Source organism: Dryobates pubescens, chromosome 15 (assembly GCF_014839835.1).
Source record: "Dryobates pubescens isolate bDryPub1 chromosome 15, bDryPub1.pri, whole genome shotgun sequence".
Lineage (NCBI taxonomy): Eukaryota > Metazoa > Chordata > Aves > Piciformes > Picidae > Dryobates > Dryobates pubescens.
Genome location: NC_071626.1, coordinates 8,748,080 through 8,767,776, shown reverse-complemented (window position 1 = coordinate 8,767,776; position 19,697 = coordinate 8,748,080). Strand labels below are relative to the sequence as shown.

General features: G+C 48.9%; 2 protein-coding genes across 2 annotated transcripts; one reads left to right on the top strand and one right to left on the bottom strand.

Moving 5' to 3' along the window:
* Positions 1–431: 431 nt before the first annotated feature.
* ANKRD54 (ankyrin repeat domain 54) lies at positions 432–6,611 on the bottom strand. The gene is made up of 8 exons (XM_009902577.2): positions 6,383–6,611; positions 5,939–5,986; positions 3,491–3,589; positions 3,011–3,082; positions 2,572–2,619; positions 2,322–2,446; positions 1,345–1,452; positions 432–743 (listed from the first exon to the last, which is right to left on the bottom strand). Exons 1-8 carry the CDS (start codon positions 6,609–6,611, stop codon positions 669–671), a joined length of 804 nt encoding a protein of 267 aa, XP_009900879.2. The 3' UTR covers positions 432–668.
* A 376-nt stretch (positions 6,612–6,987) lies between these two features.
* Positions 6,988–16,961, top strand: EIF3L (eukaryotic translation initiation factor 3 subunit L). The gene is made up of 13 exons (XM_054168024.1): positions 6,988–7,115; positions 7,207–7,255; positions 7,385–7,595; positions 8,181–8,260; positions 8,538–8,599; positions 9,905–9,974; positions 10,658–10,731; positions 11,929–12,100; positions 12,362–12,516; positions 13,300–13,470; positions 14,460–14,957; positions 15,932–16,012; positions 16,732–16,961. Exons 1-13 carry the CDS (start codon positions 7,083–7,085, stop codon positions 16,768–16,770), a joined length of 1,695 nt encoding a protein of 564 aa, XP_054023999.1. The 5' UTR covers positions 6,988–7,082; the 3' UTR covers positions 16,771–16,961.
* The last annotated feature ends 2,736 nt before the right edge of the window (positions 16,962–19,697 follow it).

Genomic DNA, 19,697 nt, shown 5'->3' with positions numbered 1-19,697 from the left:
TTTTTTTGCATTGTAGGGTTCAAGCACTAATTTGAAGCAGTGATTTAAAACTGAGGCTATTGAAAGCTGTTAGTCTAGTGATGAAACCATTTGTAACCAGACATTCTCTGCCCACAGGCTGTGGAAAGGCCTCAATGGCTGCTTCTGAAGGCAGTGTGTTTGCTCAGCTGCCAGCATGCAGGATGAAGGGTGTTCTCTTCTCACAGCACAAAGCCTTCTGCTGTCCGAGGCATCCACATTCTTTCCCCATGCAATGGAGTACTGTGGAGGTGGCAAAAGGTGCCTCTTCCAAGCACTGCTGTGATGTTGTCCAGCTGCTGAGTGCACTTGTCAGGGCTGGTGACTGCACATGGCATCAGCCACTAAGGGCTGAAGCGCTTAGGAGGCAAAATATCTCAGGGTTATCCTATTTGGCACCAGCCCACCTGACAGAGAGCAGCTCATGTTTTTCCAGAAGTCTCAGCTGCAGCACTCTGTCTCTGTTGTCCAAAGCCTCTCCTTGAGGCACCTGTGGCAGTACCAACAGGAACAGTCTGAGCACTGCTGGAGAGTGGATCTGGCTGGAACGGCAACAATGTTTATTCAGCCATCTGGGAAGCAAGCTTCACCTTCCTCTCTTTCTCTCTAAGGCTACTCCTGCTGGCTCAGGAAGATGATTTGGAAGCCCATTACCTCTTCTCCATATTCTCCATCTGCAGGCTGAGTGATGTGAAGCTGGCCAAGAGGTCTGTGACCTCATCTACCTGCCAGAAGAAGACAGCTGGCTGTTAAGGCAGGGCAGTGCAGTTTTGCAGTCACCACTCCCCTGCAGCAGGGACCCCCCTTACAAAAGGACTGTCAGTAATGCCCATGTGAGGTTATACCAGGACAAGTTCTTTGGTCCCATAATGGTGTAGAAGGGCTCCTGTCCTCATGATGAAACAAGTTCTAATCTAAGGCAATGGGAGCTTCTCCCCATTCCCCAGGAGGTCGGTGCTTGAGCTCCAGCTCATATGATTTAGCCAGCCCTTAAAACAGAAGCATGTTGCTGCAGTAGCCAGAACTCAATGCCAGTATCAGGGCTGTTTCCTCTAAGGGCCTATCTTGTGTAGAAAAATAAACAAACCAACCCACCCAGGCCCTGCAGCTGTGTGGTTGTGCTGATCCTGGCCTTACATTGTGATGCTTTCTGCCCTCTGAATTCATCCCAAAGCAGTCATCAGTACCTTGCCCCCTCTCCCCAGTGCGACTGAGAGCACCTCCATAACCACGTCTTCAATGGCACCTTGCTCATGCAGTCACGCTCTCTTAAACACAGAAGGCAAAACACCACCAGGTGACTCCCAGCAGCACACTGCTGCCTACCTGCTCCTTGGTGCTAGTCATCTGTAACCTGGAGCAGAGGTCATCCAGCTGTTCCTTCTGCTCATGCCTCCCCAGACGGTCCAGGTACTCCCGCAACATCTGGATGATCTGCAACCCAGAAGCGTAAGAGGCAAACATCAGAGCCCTGTACCAGGCTGGAATGGTTTTTTACAGGAAAAATTAAGTTATGGTTAAATTGCCAAGCACAGCCTTGACATTACAGCACATGGCAGAGTATGTGACCCACAGAGAACACTTGTGAAGCAACTGGAGAGACCTACTGGCAGCATCAGAGCCCAGCAAGTCACCAGAGGCATTGATCAGCCACAGATGGACTAGTTGTGATTCCAGTGCCTGGACTGATGACATGGAAGAGAGACAGGCTCAGCTGAGGAAGCATAAAGTCCAGCCCTGAAAGCACCAAGCTTTTCTTTATGGCCAGCTAGCTTTCTTCACTGTGAGGAGCAGGGACTTCCAGCTCCAGCAGGATGTGCTTGTGCACCAAGAATGAAAATCTGTGGCTCCCATATAGCTCCTGAAACAAGGCTCACACTTGATGCATTTGTGATGTAGTCCCATGACTGCTTTCCTAGTCCATGCTTCCACACATCACAGCAGGGCAGACTATGTTAAGAATGCAGAGTCCCTCCATGTGTGTGCCATAGCTACAGCACCATGTGATGGTCCCTCTCCTGCCACAAGGTGATGGAGGAAAAGAGAATGCTCCATAGAGCTTAGGAATTAAGACATTCCATGCACCCTCAGCCTACCAGAACCAAGAAAGGTCCTGCAAAAACTCAGAGTAGTGGCTGGGAAAAAGGAAGGGCTCTGAAAACAGAAGGAAAAAGTCACTCTCTCCAGATCTGCCAAGAAGCATTTAAAACAGCTGCTAATGATATTTGATTTGACTCTCAGAGGGTACAGGAGACTGCCAGGGGCTGCACCACCACAGCAAAACACGGAGCTGCTTCCTTCACCTGTTTCACTTCGAGTCGCACAGCCTCCAGGCTCTGGGAGAGTCCTTCCTGCAGGATGTTCAGCTTCGACTTTGCGAGGTGCAGCGGGGTTCTGCCGGCTCGATCCAAGGCATCGACTCTGGCCCCTGCAAGACACAGGAGCAAGGACAGACAGTAAGGCCTGTCTTCAAACCTTTGTGTCCCTGGGGGAGCATCAAGAGGGGCAGGGCAGGAAAGGGGCAGGCTGGAATTGTTTTAGAGGAAACGTTACCTCCGCGCAGCAGCGTGGTGATGACGGGAACGTGGTTCGTGCAGGCAGCTGGGGAGGGAGAACACAGGACACACAACTCAGAGGTGCTAGCAAACAACAAAGGGCTTTCTGCTCAAGCAGGGAGTTTGCTGCTTCCCAAAGGGCTCTTTGCCATGGGAAAGAGGAACAGCTCAACTGCCAGGGGCAACCTCACACTCCAGTCTGAGTACTCTCCCTGGAACAGAACTCACACTCCTTGTGGGGAGGGAAATTGATTTTCTCAAACCCTGACCCTTAAAACCTTTGTGAGGAGTGAAGCTTATGAAATGCAGTTCTTCCTACATCCTTAAAGCTGGGGATGCACACTGTGATGCACAGGAAAAAGGAAGTAGGAGAGGGAAGAAACAGGGGGCACTCACCTCACACCTCTGCACACAAAGCTGATCTTCATGGCACTTACCCAAGTGTAAGGGGGTGTTTCCCAGCCCATCTCTCTGGTTTGGGTCAGCCCCATGGTCCAGAAGCAGTTGCACTGCAAACAAGGAAAGGAGCCACATCAGTCCCTTCCCTTTGCCCACGTGGGCCACTGTTTCAGATGGCAGCCAGGAGGCTGCCTTACTGCTGCCCCTGTTCAGCTCATCAGCTTCTCCCAGACACAGGGAACACAGGTTTGTGCAGGAGTGCAGCAGGACCCAATACAAAGCCAGGCAGTGCCACTGCCCCCAGGTTCCCTGAGGGGGAAAAATGAGACTAAGGGCACCATTCCTTCTGCATCATTACAGGCCTAGAACTGGGAGCTCCTGCCTCCCCTTCATCAGGGGGACATGGCAGACCTGGGAGCCACAAAACACACAGGAAACAACAGTCTCTGTCATGTGCTGGATCAAAACATCCTGCAAAGTCTCTTCCAGATAGAGACTGCAAGACAACTCCCACTCACCTATGTGATCATTGCCATTGCAGGAGGCAAAGTGCAGGGCTGTCCGGCCCTTGTCGTCCGCAGCACAGGGGTCGGTTCCATCCTCCAGGAGTTGCTGGACTGGCAGAACCAAGAAGGAGAAGATAGTGGGTAAGCTGAAGGGGCTCTGATCAGAAATGGGTAATGCTACCCACTCCTCTGCAGGGTACCTTGGCAGGTAGATATACACACTGCTAAGCCAACTAGATTTGAATCAGCTCCAGCCAGCGTTTTGGCTCAGCAGAACCAGCCCAGGCAGCATATCCTCCCCCCTCCATTACAGCCTTCACCACCTTCCTTGTACTGCCATAAAAGACAAGCCAACAGCTGTAATGGCTAAGGCTAAGGATCCCTCTAGCTAAATTTTCAAGTTCCAAGGACAACTAGCAGCAAATACCTACAGAAGAGTACAAAAAGATAGCAAGGATGTGAAGCTACCTCTCAGGCATGTTTCAAGATAGATAATCTTTAAGGTCCCTTCCAACCCAAACCATTCTATGCATCTGTGAATTAACATTCTGTGCTTAGTGTCCCTCCATGGGCTTTCTCTGTAGATTTCCATGGCCATTTTCTCCATCTGCAACAACTTTTCATGTCCACATGGGTCCATGGGGAGAATTTTCACAGTGTAACCACGTGCAGTGAGAAAAACACACCTCTGAATATGCCCCTGCCTAGATAAACTTGAAACTCCTTAATTTTTGCCATACTAATGGTGGCTGCTGTTTGGGAAGCAGGCAGGTGAGTGCACTAACCTACTAAAAGCAGGACAAACATGCCCTTAGGTGACAATGTATTGGATACCAGTGAACAGCCCAAGTAGCCATTCTGTAATCTACTCATACTTGTTCCCCTTGCTCTTCTACCCAGATGCTTCTGTGCCACCACTGGCACTTCTTGTGACCTGAAATACCTCCTTCTCTAGATAAGAAGAGAAAATCTGCTCACACAGAAAGACAAGCTAGTGTGACTGCCAAGTATTGGGTATAACAATAGCAAAGAGACCAGTAGAGACTGAAAGGATTAGGGAGTGAAAGTAGCATCTACAGCAACATGTGTAAAGGCAGCTCTAAAGGCTATGACTCTTGTTGTTTTGAGAGCATCCTGATATAGTAATCAGTGTGTAAAATAAAGCTCCTTCCATGGCTGTTGAAAATACTGCCAGAATTGCTGAATTTTGAGAGGCTTAATAGCATATCCTGCATCAGTCCAGGCTGACCAGTACTGGAGACAAGAAACAAGGCTGCTCAGACCACCAAAAGTCACCATTTGTCCCAGCTTCCAGAGAGCAAACTACAGTCACATCTGAATTTCCTTCTGGATGGATACTGCTTTAAGTGTGGTACAGAAGTGAAAGGAACACCTGAAAAGATGGAAGTGGTATTAACAGGGGATGTCTGATACTCCAGAAGAGAGACAAGGAGACTGACAGTGCCACCAGTGAGAACCACTAACAGGGAACACTTTACCTAGTCCTTCCCTGAAGCCATCAGGAAGTGACATAACCTCTCCCACCCACTGCTACCACAGGAAACAGCAAAGACTTTCACTTGTTGATGAAGAATAAATTAATCACCAGACACTTCCTCAAGTTGCAGAGCACACAAAACACAGCAGGACTGTAAACAGGGAAACCTGTGTATCAAATACAGGTGTGAAATTCCTAAACCAGACTGAAGCCAAGACCCTCATGAAGCCAAATTCTTTCCTCTTCCTCTTGACTTGCTGACTGAAGCCAAGCCTTTCTGTACTGACAGCTCACAGGTGGACTTTACCCCTCAGTCCATGAAACAAGGTGTACTGTGGAGCTAAAGGGTGAAGCACACCAGACAACCTCCTCTTTTGGTATCATGGGAGTTTCTTTAAGTCAAACCAGATCCCAGTTCTGCTCATAGACTGATGGCCAGTTAGGCCAGCACAATGGAGGGGACAATACAGTCTAAAGAGGAACAATGTTAAGAGGCACATAATACAGAGCAGTATTGCTGTTGCACATTTTTATCCAACCACACCTAGTCTTCTGTGAAGTGACTGTGAAAGGAAGAGTCCAGCACTGCTCCTGATCTACAGCATCACACTGTCTTCTCATGCAGTGTACAACTTAAGATAATCCTAATTTTTCCACCTTCCAAAACATTATTCTCTTCCTGCTTAAAACTGGGCAAAAGTTACACACCCAAAAGGCTGAATTTAGCTTAAGGCAGTTGGAAGAAGAACACTACGAACCACATGGTGTGAAAAAGTGAAGCCTGACCAGCTTTAGTCTGCTCAGAGAATGAATCAAAGCTCCAGAAAAGGAGATGCTAGATTTGCAGCATTTCAGGCACCACATCCACAAACTATCTGTGCTCTCCTCCTCCTCCTTTCAGAAAATAAAGTCCTTGACAAAACTGCACTTCCAGGATGAGGTCTGGCAGAAGTCTTTCTTACCTGTGTCCAAGTCATTGCTGTTGGCAGCTTCACGCAGCCTTTTCAGAGCTACCAGAGGGAAAAAAGAAAGCAATTACTGGAAAGCACAGATGAAAATGTTTCCCTGCTGAAGCATCCCATCCAGGTACTAGACCCCAGGTGCGGGGCCCAAACCACACTGGTGCTGTCACAGTCTTGATTAGGGGACATGGACCAAAACACCAGGTAAGAAGCGCTCATCTCCTCCTGAGGCCGGCTACCGGCGGTCCTGCTCTTGACAGGCACCCTCCCGTGCAGGAGCCAGGGTGCCTTCCCAAGCCGCTCACCTCCTTCCAGAAGCCCCCCACAAGGGAAAGCCAAAGTTTTACCCTCTCCCCGAATCGGAGGCTTTCCACCCTGCCACGGATGGGAAGGGCCGTCTACGGTAAGGGTGTCCCCCACCGCCTTCCGCCGCCTCCCACTCACCGTGGATTTCCTTGCCCGTAGGCCCTATCCGGCGGTGGAGGCGGGCGGCCCTGCGCAAGCGGCGAGTCGGGATCTTGCCCGCGGGCTCCTCCCGCTGCCACAGGACGCGCAGGTAGCCGAGGGAGGCCCCCGCCGCCTCCCCCAGCACCAGCCCTGTCCCCAGCGCCGGCTCTGGCTCTGTCTCCGGCTCCGCATCAGGCTCTGCTGTGGCCCCGCCACCGTCCTCCATCCCGTCACGGGCCGGGGCGGGGCGAGCCGAGCCGGGCCGGGCCGGGCCGCCAAGCGGGGCGCGGGGGAGAAGGGAGGGCCGTCAACATAGCACCGGGGCGGGCCGTGTCCTCTTGACCAATCGAGGACGTAGCACCGCGGCGTGTGCAGCCAATGGGGAGGTAGAAGGAATGGGAAGAAGGGAAGCGAGGCAGGAGGTGGAGACGGTGGCCAGGGGGGTCTGACGGACAGGGACACTCTCCAATCAGAGGAAGGGGCGGGCCACAAGCCGTACCCGGTCAGGTCAGCATGCTGAAGACTGGCAGTTATTTCAACCAGTGGGAGAGCGCAGACCCGCTCCGCCATGGCAGTCGTTTCCGGCCTGCCGGCGGGCCCGAACCCCGCCTCTGGTCCCACGCCCTCTTCCTCCTCTCTCCACGCCGGGCCCGCGTTGCTGCCCGGAGTCCTTTCCCTGTAGCTCCACGCCGCCGCCATGGCCTACCCGGGGGAGGACTACGACAACGAGGTGCGGAGTGGAGGTGTCGGGGCAGCGGGAGGGTCTCGGGGGATTATGTCTGGGTTGCTCACGGTGACTCTCTGCCGTCTCCTCTCCACAGGCCGCCTACGATCCCTACGCGTACTCCAACGACTATGATATGCACACGGGTGAGTGCGGGCCTGGGCCGCGCCTCTGCGGTGGCTCTTCGAGTCCCACCGTGACTCTCGGGCCTGCCGGGTCTGTAGGCCCGGGCCGGACCGTGCGGCAGCCGCCTTACCGCTCCTCTTTCCCCTCAGGAGACCCGAAGCAAGACTTGGCCTACGAGCGCCAGTACGAGCAACAGACCTACCAGGTGATCCCTGAAGTGATAAAAAACTTCATCCAGTATTTTCACAAGACGGTGTCGGATCTGATTGACCAGAAGGTGTACGAGCTCCAGGCCAGCCGTGTTTCCAGTGATGTCATTGACCAGAAAGTATATGAGATCCAGGACATCTATGAAAACAGGTACAGAGCCATCGTTGCTGCAGAAGGGAATGACTTTTTAAACTGTAATGAAAGTGCACCCTGGTCCTAAAAGGAAAGGCTGGCTCTTGCCTGTGTTATTTCAGAATTGGGCTACTCCTAAAACACAGCATGAAGTTTGATTTGATTTAGGTGGGGGGAAACCCCCAGGTATTTCCAGCCAATTAGTAAATACAGGTGTGTTGTAACCTGTGTGAAGGAAAATACCAGTCCTGTGCTTAACAGATATGGAGGGAGCAAAAAGTGACTTCAGGTGTACTAGTGATACAGTTAGTAGAAAGCTGTGAGGTGTAATTGCTGTACCTCTTTTTCACAGATACTTTTACTTCTGCTGGTAGCTGTGTCACCTTGCCATAAAGGAAAAATGAAAGTAACATACACAAAATTTTCTGCTTCAGGGATAAATCAAAGACTTTGAGAACTTCACACTAAGCAATTACTCTTTGCTTCAACACTAAGCTTATTAAAAGGAGGTGTTGGTATTGTATTTCCATCCTCTGTATTGTGGTGTCTAACTAGTAATGTCATACTGAGAAGTGATTTCTAACACCATATCTTATCTTTCAGCTGGACAAAGCTGACAGAAAGGTTTTTCAAGAATACCCCATGGCCAGAAGCTGAGGCCATTGCCCCTCAGGTTGGAAATGGTAAGCCTTTTACTTTCTTTTTTGCTTGTCAGAGAATGAACTAAATCCCTTTTGATGCACAACTGAGCAGGTAGATAGTATTGCTGCTGTCTGAATCATCCTCTTTGTTCATCTGGGCATTCAGGAGATGCCTGGCAAGAAGTCAGACTTGAATGAAGTATCCTTTTTTGTGCCTCCTTTTATTACTGTGGCAGGAGGTGCACCAGTGGTGTATCTGAGAGATCCAGGCAGCTGGGCCTTGGGGCTTGCTAATCTCCAGTTCTGTCATCTTTTGCAGATGCTGTTTTCCTCATCTTGTACAAGGAGCTGTATTACAGGCACATCTACGCCAAAGTCAGCGTGAGTCTCGCTCCTGCCTCTTCCTGTTGGTTGCATACTGACTTCTTCATGCCATAAAACTTGCTAAATCTTGCCACCACACTGTCAGTGGTTCTGTAATCTTTGCAAGACAGGGTGGAATGGACTTGGAAACTGTAGTTCATAAGTCAAAGTTGCTTTTAGTGAAGCCTAAAATTCTTGCCTTTTGTGCTGATTGCTGAGGAGCAAGCAAGGCTTGACTGACTGAGGCTCATTAGCTGTCTCCTTGTGCTTCCTTGTGATGAGTGTGCAGGTTTCCCCAGCAGCTCATATGGGTCAGAAGACCTGGTCTGAGTTTTCAGCAGGGGATGATGTCAAAGTTTGTTACTGACATCAAAAGTAGTGGTTAGTGAGTTGGAGAAGGAGGAGGTGTTGGGAGGTAATTACTTTACTTTTTGTCAGGGCTGTAATTGCAAGACCTGTAGGTCAGTGGGTTTGTGTGTTTGTTTGGCTCTTTGTTCTTTAGATTAGCAGGTGGGTGAGGGGGTGGCATGAGAAGAGGGGGCATTGTGATTAAAAACCACAAGGTCAGAGTGCCTTGCAGAGAGGGAAACTTAGGCACTATAAAGGATACAGGAGAAGAAGATAAAAGGACTAAAATGAAACCTCACTGGTTTTTTCCTTAAGGTAGTTTGAAATCAGTGATAAAATCACAACAGTTCTTGGTTCTTTAAGGAAAGAGGCCTCATAGGTGTGGACCAGAGGGTGAGAAATGGGCATTTTAAAAGGTGGTTGTGTTAACCTGAGTCAGGCTTTAACATGAGAGACTGGTTTCTCAAGCTGTGTTGTTAGTGGCTCTCAGACTGCCCTGGAGTGTCGCCAGGTGAAATAAGGAAGATGATCCAAAGAAGAGTGATTTCCCTGCTGTGTTTGCTGCTCTTTCAAAGCATTTGGGAAAACTGTCCAGAAGCAGAATTGATTTATTAAGGTTTCTCATGAGGAGAGAAGGAGGGAAAACTGGAAGACAATAGGAAGCTCTTAAGTCTAAAAAGCCAGGAGCAGGACAAGGACAATTAATGCACCGTATTCACAGAAGGTTTGAATGCTCAGTCGTCCTGGGAGAAACTACCTCTATGTGAAATGTCAGCCCTTTTCTCTGGCACAGCAGTGAGAAGATGTCAGGGTTTGTGAGTGGTGCTGGTGGATGGCTTGGCTAAATAGTGGCTGTAACATTTCTGAAGTAGATCCTCTGCCACTGTGACTGTTGGCTGTCCTTTATACGCCGCTGCCCATAAACTCTGTCGTTGTGCTTGAAACTAAGCAGACTGTGCTCAACTGTCCTTGCAGGGAGGGCCCACGCTGGAGCAGAGATTTGAATCCTATTACAACTACTGCAATCTCTTCAACTACATCCTCAGTGAGTTGCTGCAATTCATTTCTGGTTTGTGAAGTTTGGAGAGGGAGACTGGCTGGAGAGGATAGAGCTGGAGAAAGGGTCAGATGAACTAGAACTTGTTTGTTATAGATCATACAGGGAGAAACAGTCCATGAGCTTTCCATATGTTTGTTGCATGAAGAACACTTTACATCCATGCTTTTAAAACCACAAAAAGTGGAAGTAGTTTCCAGTGCTTCCTGAAATATTGTGAAGACTAGAACTTATTTGTTTTCTGTCATGCTGAGAACTGCTTCACCTGCCTTTACTAAAAAGCAAAATGAAGCTGTAGGCTGGAGATAATTTGCATTGTTTCACAACTGAGTGCAGTTGCTGACTCCCCTTGGAACACATTTTAGCCTTTGTGACTCCCTCCCAGACTTCTTGTGGATAAACCTCTACAGTCCATGGACAGCTTATGAGAATCACTGTGCTGAGCAGTCACACACTAGAGATTCATCCTGTGTATGCTCATGTTCTTTAAAAATGAAGGCAGCTGAGGGAGCTGAAGCTGCGTATCATTGCTCTGCTGGAGGCTTCATTCATCTGCTGCTGTGTCTCACACTTCAGGGAAATTCTTTTGTTCTTTAGCTATTCCCCCAGTTCTGCCACGGTTCTTGCTCAAGAGACTAAGCCTCTCACTTGTTACTTCTGTTCTTCTGCAGATGCTGATGGCCCTGCTCCTCTGGAGCTGCCCAACCAGTGGCTCTGGGATATCATTGATGAATTCATATACCAGGTATGTGCCTGGGCTGATTTGGAAGTTGCCTTGCAGTGTAAACTGTCTCTGTGATTTTCATAGCTAGGTACCTTTGCAAGTAATAAAGCTTTGGTGAGCACTGTTATTCCTGAGTCACCAAGTAGGTGAAGTGGTTGTAAATGTACAGCTTTTTGAGTTGCTCTTTGGACTTGCACTGATATTTTGGGTTCAGTTGCTGCTTAGGAGGTTTTTATTGTAATTTATTTTAACTCACCTTCATTTCTGCCTGATTTGTGCAAAGCATCCTGAAGTCTTCTGTAATCACAAAGGCCTTCTCAGATAACATGTTCAAGCTATTATGTTCTATGGTTTTACTTTAGTTTTGCCTCTTTTCATCAGCAGGACCTTTATGCTTCCACTGAAAGACTGCTGACTTGGTTGGAAATCTGTTGTCTAGGACCTTGATGTCAGGAAATACTTTTCTCTGTAGATTCCTTTTTCTATAACTTTTTATTCTAAAGCTGGCTGGAATTCCTCAAGGCAGTTTTGTCAGGCTTGAATGAAATAGGATGTATGCATATGTCTAGAAGATTGGGGAGGGACTTCTCAGGATATCAGGTAGTGATATAGGACTAGGGGGAATGGAATGAAGCTGGAGGTGGGGAGATTCAGGCTGGAGGGGAGGAGGAAGTTCTTCCCCATGAGAGTGGTGAAGCCCTGGAATGGGTTGTCCAGGGAGGTGGTTGAGGTATTTAAGACCAGGCTGGACGAGGCTCTAGCCAGCCTGATCTAGTGTGGGGTGTCCCTGCCCATGGCAGGGGGGTTGGAACTAGATGATCCTTGTGGTCCCTTCCAACCCTGACTGATACTATGATACTATGTCTCTGTGTGCAGATACATCTTAGGATTTGCCCATTCTCTTCACTGCCCATTCAGACAGCAAATCTATGTTTAGTTGCCTGTCCTAATTGACCAAGATTCTCCTCCTCTTCATTCTGTTTTCCAGTCTTTTCCTTCAGATTGTCTTAGCATGGTATCAGATTTTCCCTGGGTGCTTTAGTGGTGGTTTAATTGGTTGCTTGACTGCCAGATGATCTCAGATGAAACTTTGGGGTTTTTTTACATGTGACTTGCAGCTTGCTCTAATGCATCTGTGATCAGCTCATGAGCTTAGTGCACTTAGCTGGACATCTCCAGGCTAGCTTCTCATCACTGCATCTTTGCCTTTCCCTGTAGTTTCAGTCCTTCAGCCAGTACCGCTGCAAGACAGCCAAGAAGTCTGAAGAGGAAATTGATTTCCTTCGTTCCAACCCCAAGATCTGGAACGTCCACAGCGTCCTCAATGTGCTGCACTCTCTGGTGGACAAATCCAACATCAACCGACAGCTGGAGGTCTATACAAGTGGAGGTGAGCTAGCTGGGTGATGCCAAAGCAAGGCTGGTGTCTTTGCTGCCTTGCTTTGATTCGACTGAGCTCTGCTAGCTTTGGGAGCTGGATTAAACCCTTAATCAGGGGATGAGTTGACTGGGAACAGGTTCTGTTGGCCTGATACAAGAAAAGCTGGTGTTTACACTTGAGGTCTTGCACCCTTGACTTGTAAACAGAGGTGTTGATAGGAGAGTGTCCTTCCTTGGAGGAAAGAGTCCTAGTTCCATTTTTTTCCCCTAGGTGACCCTGAGAGTGTGGCTGGTGAGTATGGTCGCCACTCTCTCTACAAGATGCTGGGCTACTTCAGCCTGGTTGGGCTGCTGCGTCTGCACTCTTTGCTAGGGGATTACTACCAAGCCATCAAGGTTCTTGAGAACATCGAGCTCAACAAGAAGGTAAGACAACATGTTTTAAAGGTTGTTTTCCAAAGGCCCCTGTTCAAATGTGCCAGTGAAAGATTGGCATAATGAATCTTCCAGCTGGGAAGCTGTTTGTAGCCGTTGTGCTTGTCAAGAGTTTGTAGTTGAACACAGCTGGAGCTTTGGCATTAAATCAAGCAATAAGATAATGCCTGGTGCTGTTGCAGCACAAATGCCTCATTTTTAGGAGGTTTGCTGTGTAATGCAAGGCATTGTTATGGGGAATATGATTTGATCAGCAAGCAGTAGCACAGTGGTAGCTAACTGAACACATCGTTCCCATCTTGGTCTGTGGCTCATTCTTGTGTTTTGGACTCATTCTCACTGTTCCCACTCTCACCTTGTGTGTTTTTGCCCTAATATTGGGTGCTGCTTGTAACAGTGACTAACAAAAGTCCTACTGCAACATGGGCTTAGCTCAGGGCTTGGTGCAGCTCTGTGTATGTGCTGTGTGGCACAGGACATGGAACGAAATAGGGGGAAAGGGAACTGGGCAAAGCAATATTAGGCAGAGTGCAGAAGTCCTCTGCTTACAGGACACTGAAACTGGAAAACATAGGAAATGGGCTCATCTAATTAAAAAACAGTTGGGAAGCTGCTGCAGGGATGAGTGGGAGGTGTGGTATACTGAAATAACCCTCTCCTTTCTACATTTGGGATGGGAGTGGAAGCAGAGGTGGCTGGATTCTGGGTGACAAGCTGTTTGGATCAAAGGTGGTTGTCTCTGCTCTAACACAGTGTGTTGTTGATCCTTCTCAGAGCATGTACTCCCGGGTGCCTGAGTGCCAGGTGACCACCTATTACTACGTGGGCTTCGCATACCTTATGATGCGGCGCTACCAGGATGCCATTCGCGTCTTTGCCAACATCCTCCTCTACATCCAGAGGACCAAGAGCATGTTTCAGAGGACAACCTACAAGTATGAGATGGTAAGATAAAGAGGAAGTCTTGATGTTTCTAAATGAAAAAGCTGCTGTCTTCTTTCCTGCCCCTCTTCTGTCACCTGATAAACCTACACCTCATAGTCCAGCCTTATTTCCCTGGACTGTGCTGGTGGTGGTAACTGGGGATCCTTTGAGCTCCTCTGCCATGTGTGGCAATATTTTCTTTTAGTTGTGTTACTAGTTCCTTTGATCACCATGCAGTTGCCCCAGCTCCATCTGCACTCCCTGTCTAGGCAGTGTTGGTAATGAGTATCAGCTGCTAATGATACTCTTGTTGATGCTTCTTCAAACTCAAGTCCTGTTCCTTGTCCAGTCTGCATTTCAGGTTGCTGATATTTCAGGTGTATTTCCACTATCAGTTAATCATTCACAGACTATTTTACTTCAGCGTGGCTGAAACAAAGCTGCTTTCTTTTTTCCACCTAAGCTGCCTTCGGTGCCAGTTTTACACCCTCCTGCCGCTGTCTCCTTTTTGTCCTTATGATTCATTCTCTGTGTAGCCAAATCCTGCAGTTCTTAAATTGTGTTACACCAAGAAGTTGGTATGTCTCTTTCAGTTACACAGCTGTCTGTTTCATCCCACACTCGGATAAATCTTTCTCAGTCTTTTCTTCACTGACCTCCCTGATAACTGTTCCTTGCCAGGAGATGGCTATTAAACTATCTGCCTTCCCTTCTCCTCCGCACAAAAGTGCGTCACAGCAGTCAAACCTCTTTCTGGCCATCCAGGTTGTGAATGGCGCTGGATGCATTCACTTGGTACTTTGATCAGTGCAAAAGAGGGCTGGTCCAGAGGAGAGTCTTGATAGAACGTTCATTTATCTGCTCTGCCCAGAGGCGCTGCTGCTTTGTGCTGCCCACCCTGGTCATGAGGACCTTCGGCGCTGTGGGTGAAGGGGTCTGCCTCTGACAAGATGTGGCAGCACAGAGGCCGAGCACCTGGACAAGCTAACGGGTTTTCCCCCCTGTCTCAGATCAACAAGCAGAACGAGCAGATGCACGCGCTGCTGGCCATCGCCCTCACCATGTACCCCATGCGCATAGACGAGAGCATCCACCTGCAGCTGCGCGAGAAGTACGGCGACAAGATGCTGCGCATGCAGAAGGGCGACGCGCAGGTCTACGAGGAGCTCTTCAGCTATGCTTGCCCCAAGTTCCTCTCCCCCGTGGTGCCCAATTATGACAACGTGCACCCCAACTACCACAAGGAGCCCTTCCTGCAGCAGCTCAAGGTCTTTGCTGATGAAGTTCAGCAGCAGGCCCAGCTCTCCACCATCCGCAGCTTCCTCAAGCTGTACACCACCATGCCTGTAGCCAAGCTGGCTGGCTTCCTAGACCTCACAGAGCAGGAGTTTCGTATCCAGCTGCTTGTCTTCAAGCACAAGATGAAGAACCTGGTGTGGACCAGTGGCATATCTGCCCTGGATGGGGAGTTCCAATCTGCCTCTGAGGTCGACTTCTATATTGACAAGGTTGGTATCTGCCCTTTGCTGATGAGGAAGTTCCTTCACCCAGGAAATTCTGGAAATGGCAGTGCCATGTTTCATTCCAGTCTGTGGGAAACATCTTTTCCTTCTTTGCCCACAGCAAAGCTATAGCCTTGCTTAATAGAAGCAATGGATAAACAGTGACAGACTATTGCAAGCAGTTTTGGCAGTCTTTGAACTCAGAAAGCAGATGTCTTAAAATGCTTTCTTCAGGACAAAGGGAGCAGTTTGTCTGTTGGTGTTCTTGGGAAGTGATAGCTGGGTCACACATGGTGCTGCCAGTGCATCAAGTGGAACTGTCAGCTTTGGAGTCTCCCCCACATCTCTCCTTTGATTGACAAAGCAGGGATCTTGTTTGGTTATCTTTTCACTGGAGCAGCATTTATCTTTGTCTGTTCTAGGAGGAGTCTAAATACAAGGTGTGGTCCTGCCCTTGTTGTTCTGGGCAGTAGGAAGCATAGGAAGGAGTCTTATTAGGACTTTTCAAAGAGTATAGTGGTAACCATTAGGTTTCTTGCCAGGGAGAACAGATTATTCCTTGTTCTTCATCCTTAGAGCAAACCTTGTCATGCAAGGTGTCATAATTTGTCTTCCCTGTTAATGTGAACCAAAATGACTTGTGTCTGACTTGTGTTGCAGCATAGTTCTGGTAGATAGGATGACTCCTAGCTGGTAGAGGAAAGCAGAGGGACTTTGAAACTGCCTCAGAGAGACACAAACAGGCTGAGTGTGCAAGAATGTGGGAAACAAATGCAATGTGAATTTGAGATCCATCCCAGGCAAAGTTGTAGAGAAGGCAGCCCACAGAGAGCTAAATGGTTGCTGTGGGACTGGTGCAAGTCAGGTATATGTGGTGCTGAACCTGGGCTGAAGTCCCTTTGGATGCTGCTTAGGTTTGGCAGTGCTTGCCATCTCTCTAGCACAGTCCTTTTCCTGACCTCATGCTCTTCCCTCCACAGGACATGATCCACATTGCAGACACAAAGGTTGCTCGACGCTATGGGGACTTCTTCATCCGCCAGATCCACAAGTTTGAGGAGGTGAGGCCTGGGGCAGGAGAGCTGTGTAGCTCTGTAGGGAAGGCATTGGGCTGTGCAGGCCCTGGAGGAGCCACACTTGTGTGAGACAGCTGTGTGGTGCCTTGCTGGGGTGAGCCCCAGCTCTGCAGGACACTGAGGGAAAGCAAGTGGTTTAAGCAGCAGCTGCTGCCCTTTGAAGAATGGTCTGGTTTTGTGTGAGAAGAGCTTGTGTGAGACACAGTGGAAGAGTTTTACTGTCTAGGGGCACTAACTCCAGACAGCTGCAGTGTTTTTACCAGTTACACAACCAAAATGGTATCTCTGCTTCCATAACTCCAGCTCTAGAAAGCACCCTCTATGATTTCTGGAGCACAGCTGATTTCAGATGATTCCAGTGTTGTGCTCAGCCAGGAGGTGACATTCTGCCACTCATTCACTCTCCCAAGAGAGGCTGCTGTGCAGTGGAAGATTGGGCAGAGATGCAGGGACTTGGGCAATGCCAGATTGCTGTACTACTGCTAGAAATCTGCATCCTTTCTTCTCACACCCCCTCTGCTGTTTTGGAGAGGAGGAGGAAGTTTACTAGGTCCCCATCTGCTTCTCACACTGCCTGCAATTGCACAAGAGCTTTTGTCAGTGAGTTGGAGAGAGCAGAGGCATTGGATAAATGCTGCTGTGGGGAACAGTAGTGCCTGTCAGTTACTATGTATTTTTCTGACCTTTGCTTTCTCTGATTCCAGCTGAATCGAACCCTGAAGAAGATGGGCCAGAGACCCTAAAACTACTGTGGATAATCAGCCTGAGCAGAGAAGTGGGTGGGAGATTCTGTTTGTGGTAAGGAAGGGGAGCTAAGGGTTCTGGCATTTCTGGAATCTGTGACTCTGAAGAGTTTTTTGGTATTTAAATAAGCAGATTGGCTCAAACTATCCCATGAAGGACAAGGCATCTAATAAATTAGTGACATTTTCCTGGTGAGCGTTCAGTGTCTTATGTGCCTGCTCTTTTCCTCCATGGAAGAATGTAATTGCATCTGGAGACATGGGCAGCCCCTCCTGGTTTGTGCTGTCTTTGGTCCATGCTGTTGGAGGTAACTGGGGAGCAGTTACCGTTCCAGGCTCTGTAAAGGCACTGCACACCATGAACAGCCAAGGAACATTGACTTTGGTCACCTGATGAAATGTCCTTGCTGGAGGTTGTGTTTTATTTCAGTGCAAGTGCTGCCCAAGTCCTGGCCTTTAATGTCCAGAAACCTCCCTGAGGGCCTTTAATTTACTAAACCCCTTTAAATGCTAATTTTGCCAGTTTGCCAGTTTGGATCCTTCAAGGCAAACTTGCAGTGCCTCAAAAGAGATGAGAACAGTTGAAAACTAACCCTACAAAGGGGAGACAGGGACCTTGCAAGTAGAAGAGAATGCAAAGAATGTGTCTCATTTGCTCTCTACACCCTTTCTTTCCTCTTCTTTTGCTGTCTTTAAATAGTTGGGTGCTTGTGTGGTAGAAACAGGTGCAGAAGAAAAACCTGGCATGTGTGAGCGGGAAGCTACACAAAGTGTGCTTCATGTATACCATCTGCCTCCTACCTGTCCCCCTCAGTCCACTGAGACAGTGGTCCTGGCAGTCCAGCTTGGCTTTGTGATCCTGTTTGGAAGTCAGGAATAATTAGCCTTTGTTGGATCATACACTGTGTTTGAATCAGGGTCAGGTTTCCAGTGGCCTAGATACTGCTCAAAAAAAAAAACCCCAACCTGTTTCCCATCACAAAGTCTCACGACTGAGGCAGTCAGGATACAGGCAGCATAGAGTAAGATTAGATAGACAACTGTTGTTGGCCTTCTAGCTGCTGCCATTTGTGTTATGCATGCTGAGAACTTACAACCTCCAGTTCTGAAAGGTTGGAGGCAGTGAGATCAATAAGAAATTAAAGGACTGAGGTGCCACTGCATTGTAGCAGGCCAGGGGAGCTGGGTTCCTGCCAAGAGAATCTGCTCCTGTTTAGTTTTAGGGCTGACACTTTCGCTTGTCTGTATTTACCAACAGCAGCATGATGAGCACAGCTGTCAACAGCAGCTCTTCTCTTACTTTCTTGTTTATCTGAAGCCTCAATCTTTCCCAGAACATGTGCTAAGATAGATGTGATACACAACAGGAGAACCTCTGGCAGTGTCTCCATGATCAGTACTAGTTCATGGCAAAGGAATCCGGTGTGTTACTGCGATTTTGCCTGGTTTTAATCTGTGACTGGCATGTTGGAATTACAGACTTGTAATGCATGTGTGTGTATCTTAAATACTCCAGCATTTACAGGCTGTTCTCAGGCATGTGAATGTGCTGCTGCTTGTGTTGGTGTCTGTCAGAGTGGCTTTCAGTGGATGCACAGGGATCGTCCACTGCTCAGTCAAGGCGTGGAGCCAGGCAGAGGGACTGCTGAAGGTTAACTGAGCGGCGCTGGCACTTGGTGGAACAAAGCCAGGAGGAGCTTGCAGCTCTCACGGGGTGGAAAGATGGCTTAGTGAGGAGCTGTGCCTGGCACTGCTTGAAGCCAGAAGAATGCAGAGCGTTCAGCAGCATCAACAGAGCGCTGCTGCTGCTGGAAGATCTTCTGCAGGGATGGGGGGTGGGTTTGTTACAGCTCGAGCCTCGCCTGCTGCAGCAGGGTACGGTTAGTAGAAGTGCACTCAGGCAGTTCTGGTAAAAATGGTTCTATCAGAGGGAACCACAGCAGATGGTTATCTGTCCTGTATCTCTGACTTGCAGCTGTGAAGGGAATGAGTGTGACTACAGACCCTGGAAAAGACAGTTAAGAAAATGTCCCTGGTTCCGCTCTCCCTTAGGATACATCCGGAAGATGCTGTCAGGCAGGTCTGGGGGATCCTGAGCAGCCAGCTCTAGTCATTACAAAACCAAGATGATAAGTCATTTCCTTTATCTCTACACAGTAGCTTTCCCAGTGATTTATACCACAGCTTATCTCAGGCACTGAGTGGGGAGGCTGTGTGAGGCATTCGGAGAGAATTTACTTTTCACTTGTTACAGTTCTGGGATTGTGGAGCAGGAGAATGAACAGAAAGAGGGTGCTAAGCATGAGAGCTGTAGCAATTACCTCCCCTACCCTCTTTGCCTAACTGGAAATGACACAAATGCTTAGCAAAATAAATGAAGATTTAATAGTGTGCCTTCTCCCCCCACCCTTGTCAGACCATCACACCAAGCATGCGAGCCAGCTCTCCTGACAATCCATCTCCTCCGTGTCGTGGGTTCCTGAGATTGTATCGCACCCTTCCTCCACTTCTTCCAGGGCTTCCTGTGAAGTGCTGCCTGCAACTGCAAATGTCCTTATCTTCAAAGCCCTCCCTGGCTCCCTGCCTACCCTACAGGCCACCTACATCCCACACGTACTCTGCTGCCTGATGTTCTACGCCTTCTGCTGCTGCAGTGTATGCCCCTAGGACTGCTGAGAGCTGCTGCTGCCTAGAGCAGCCTACATCTAAGCCTAAATAGGATCCAGAAATGAAGTTGCCTGATAGTTTGGGTTTTTTTCTTTAGCTGAACTTAAACTTGAGCTCAGTCTCAACTTTTATCAGTTCCTGCTTTCCCTCCTCTTCCTTCAGGGGCTCAGGGGAGAAAAATGGGGCCTTTCTCTGAGCTGGGGAGAGCCATGGGGCAGATGCATCTCCCCAGCCCACTGCTCTACTTGCCTGGCACCGGA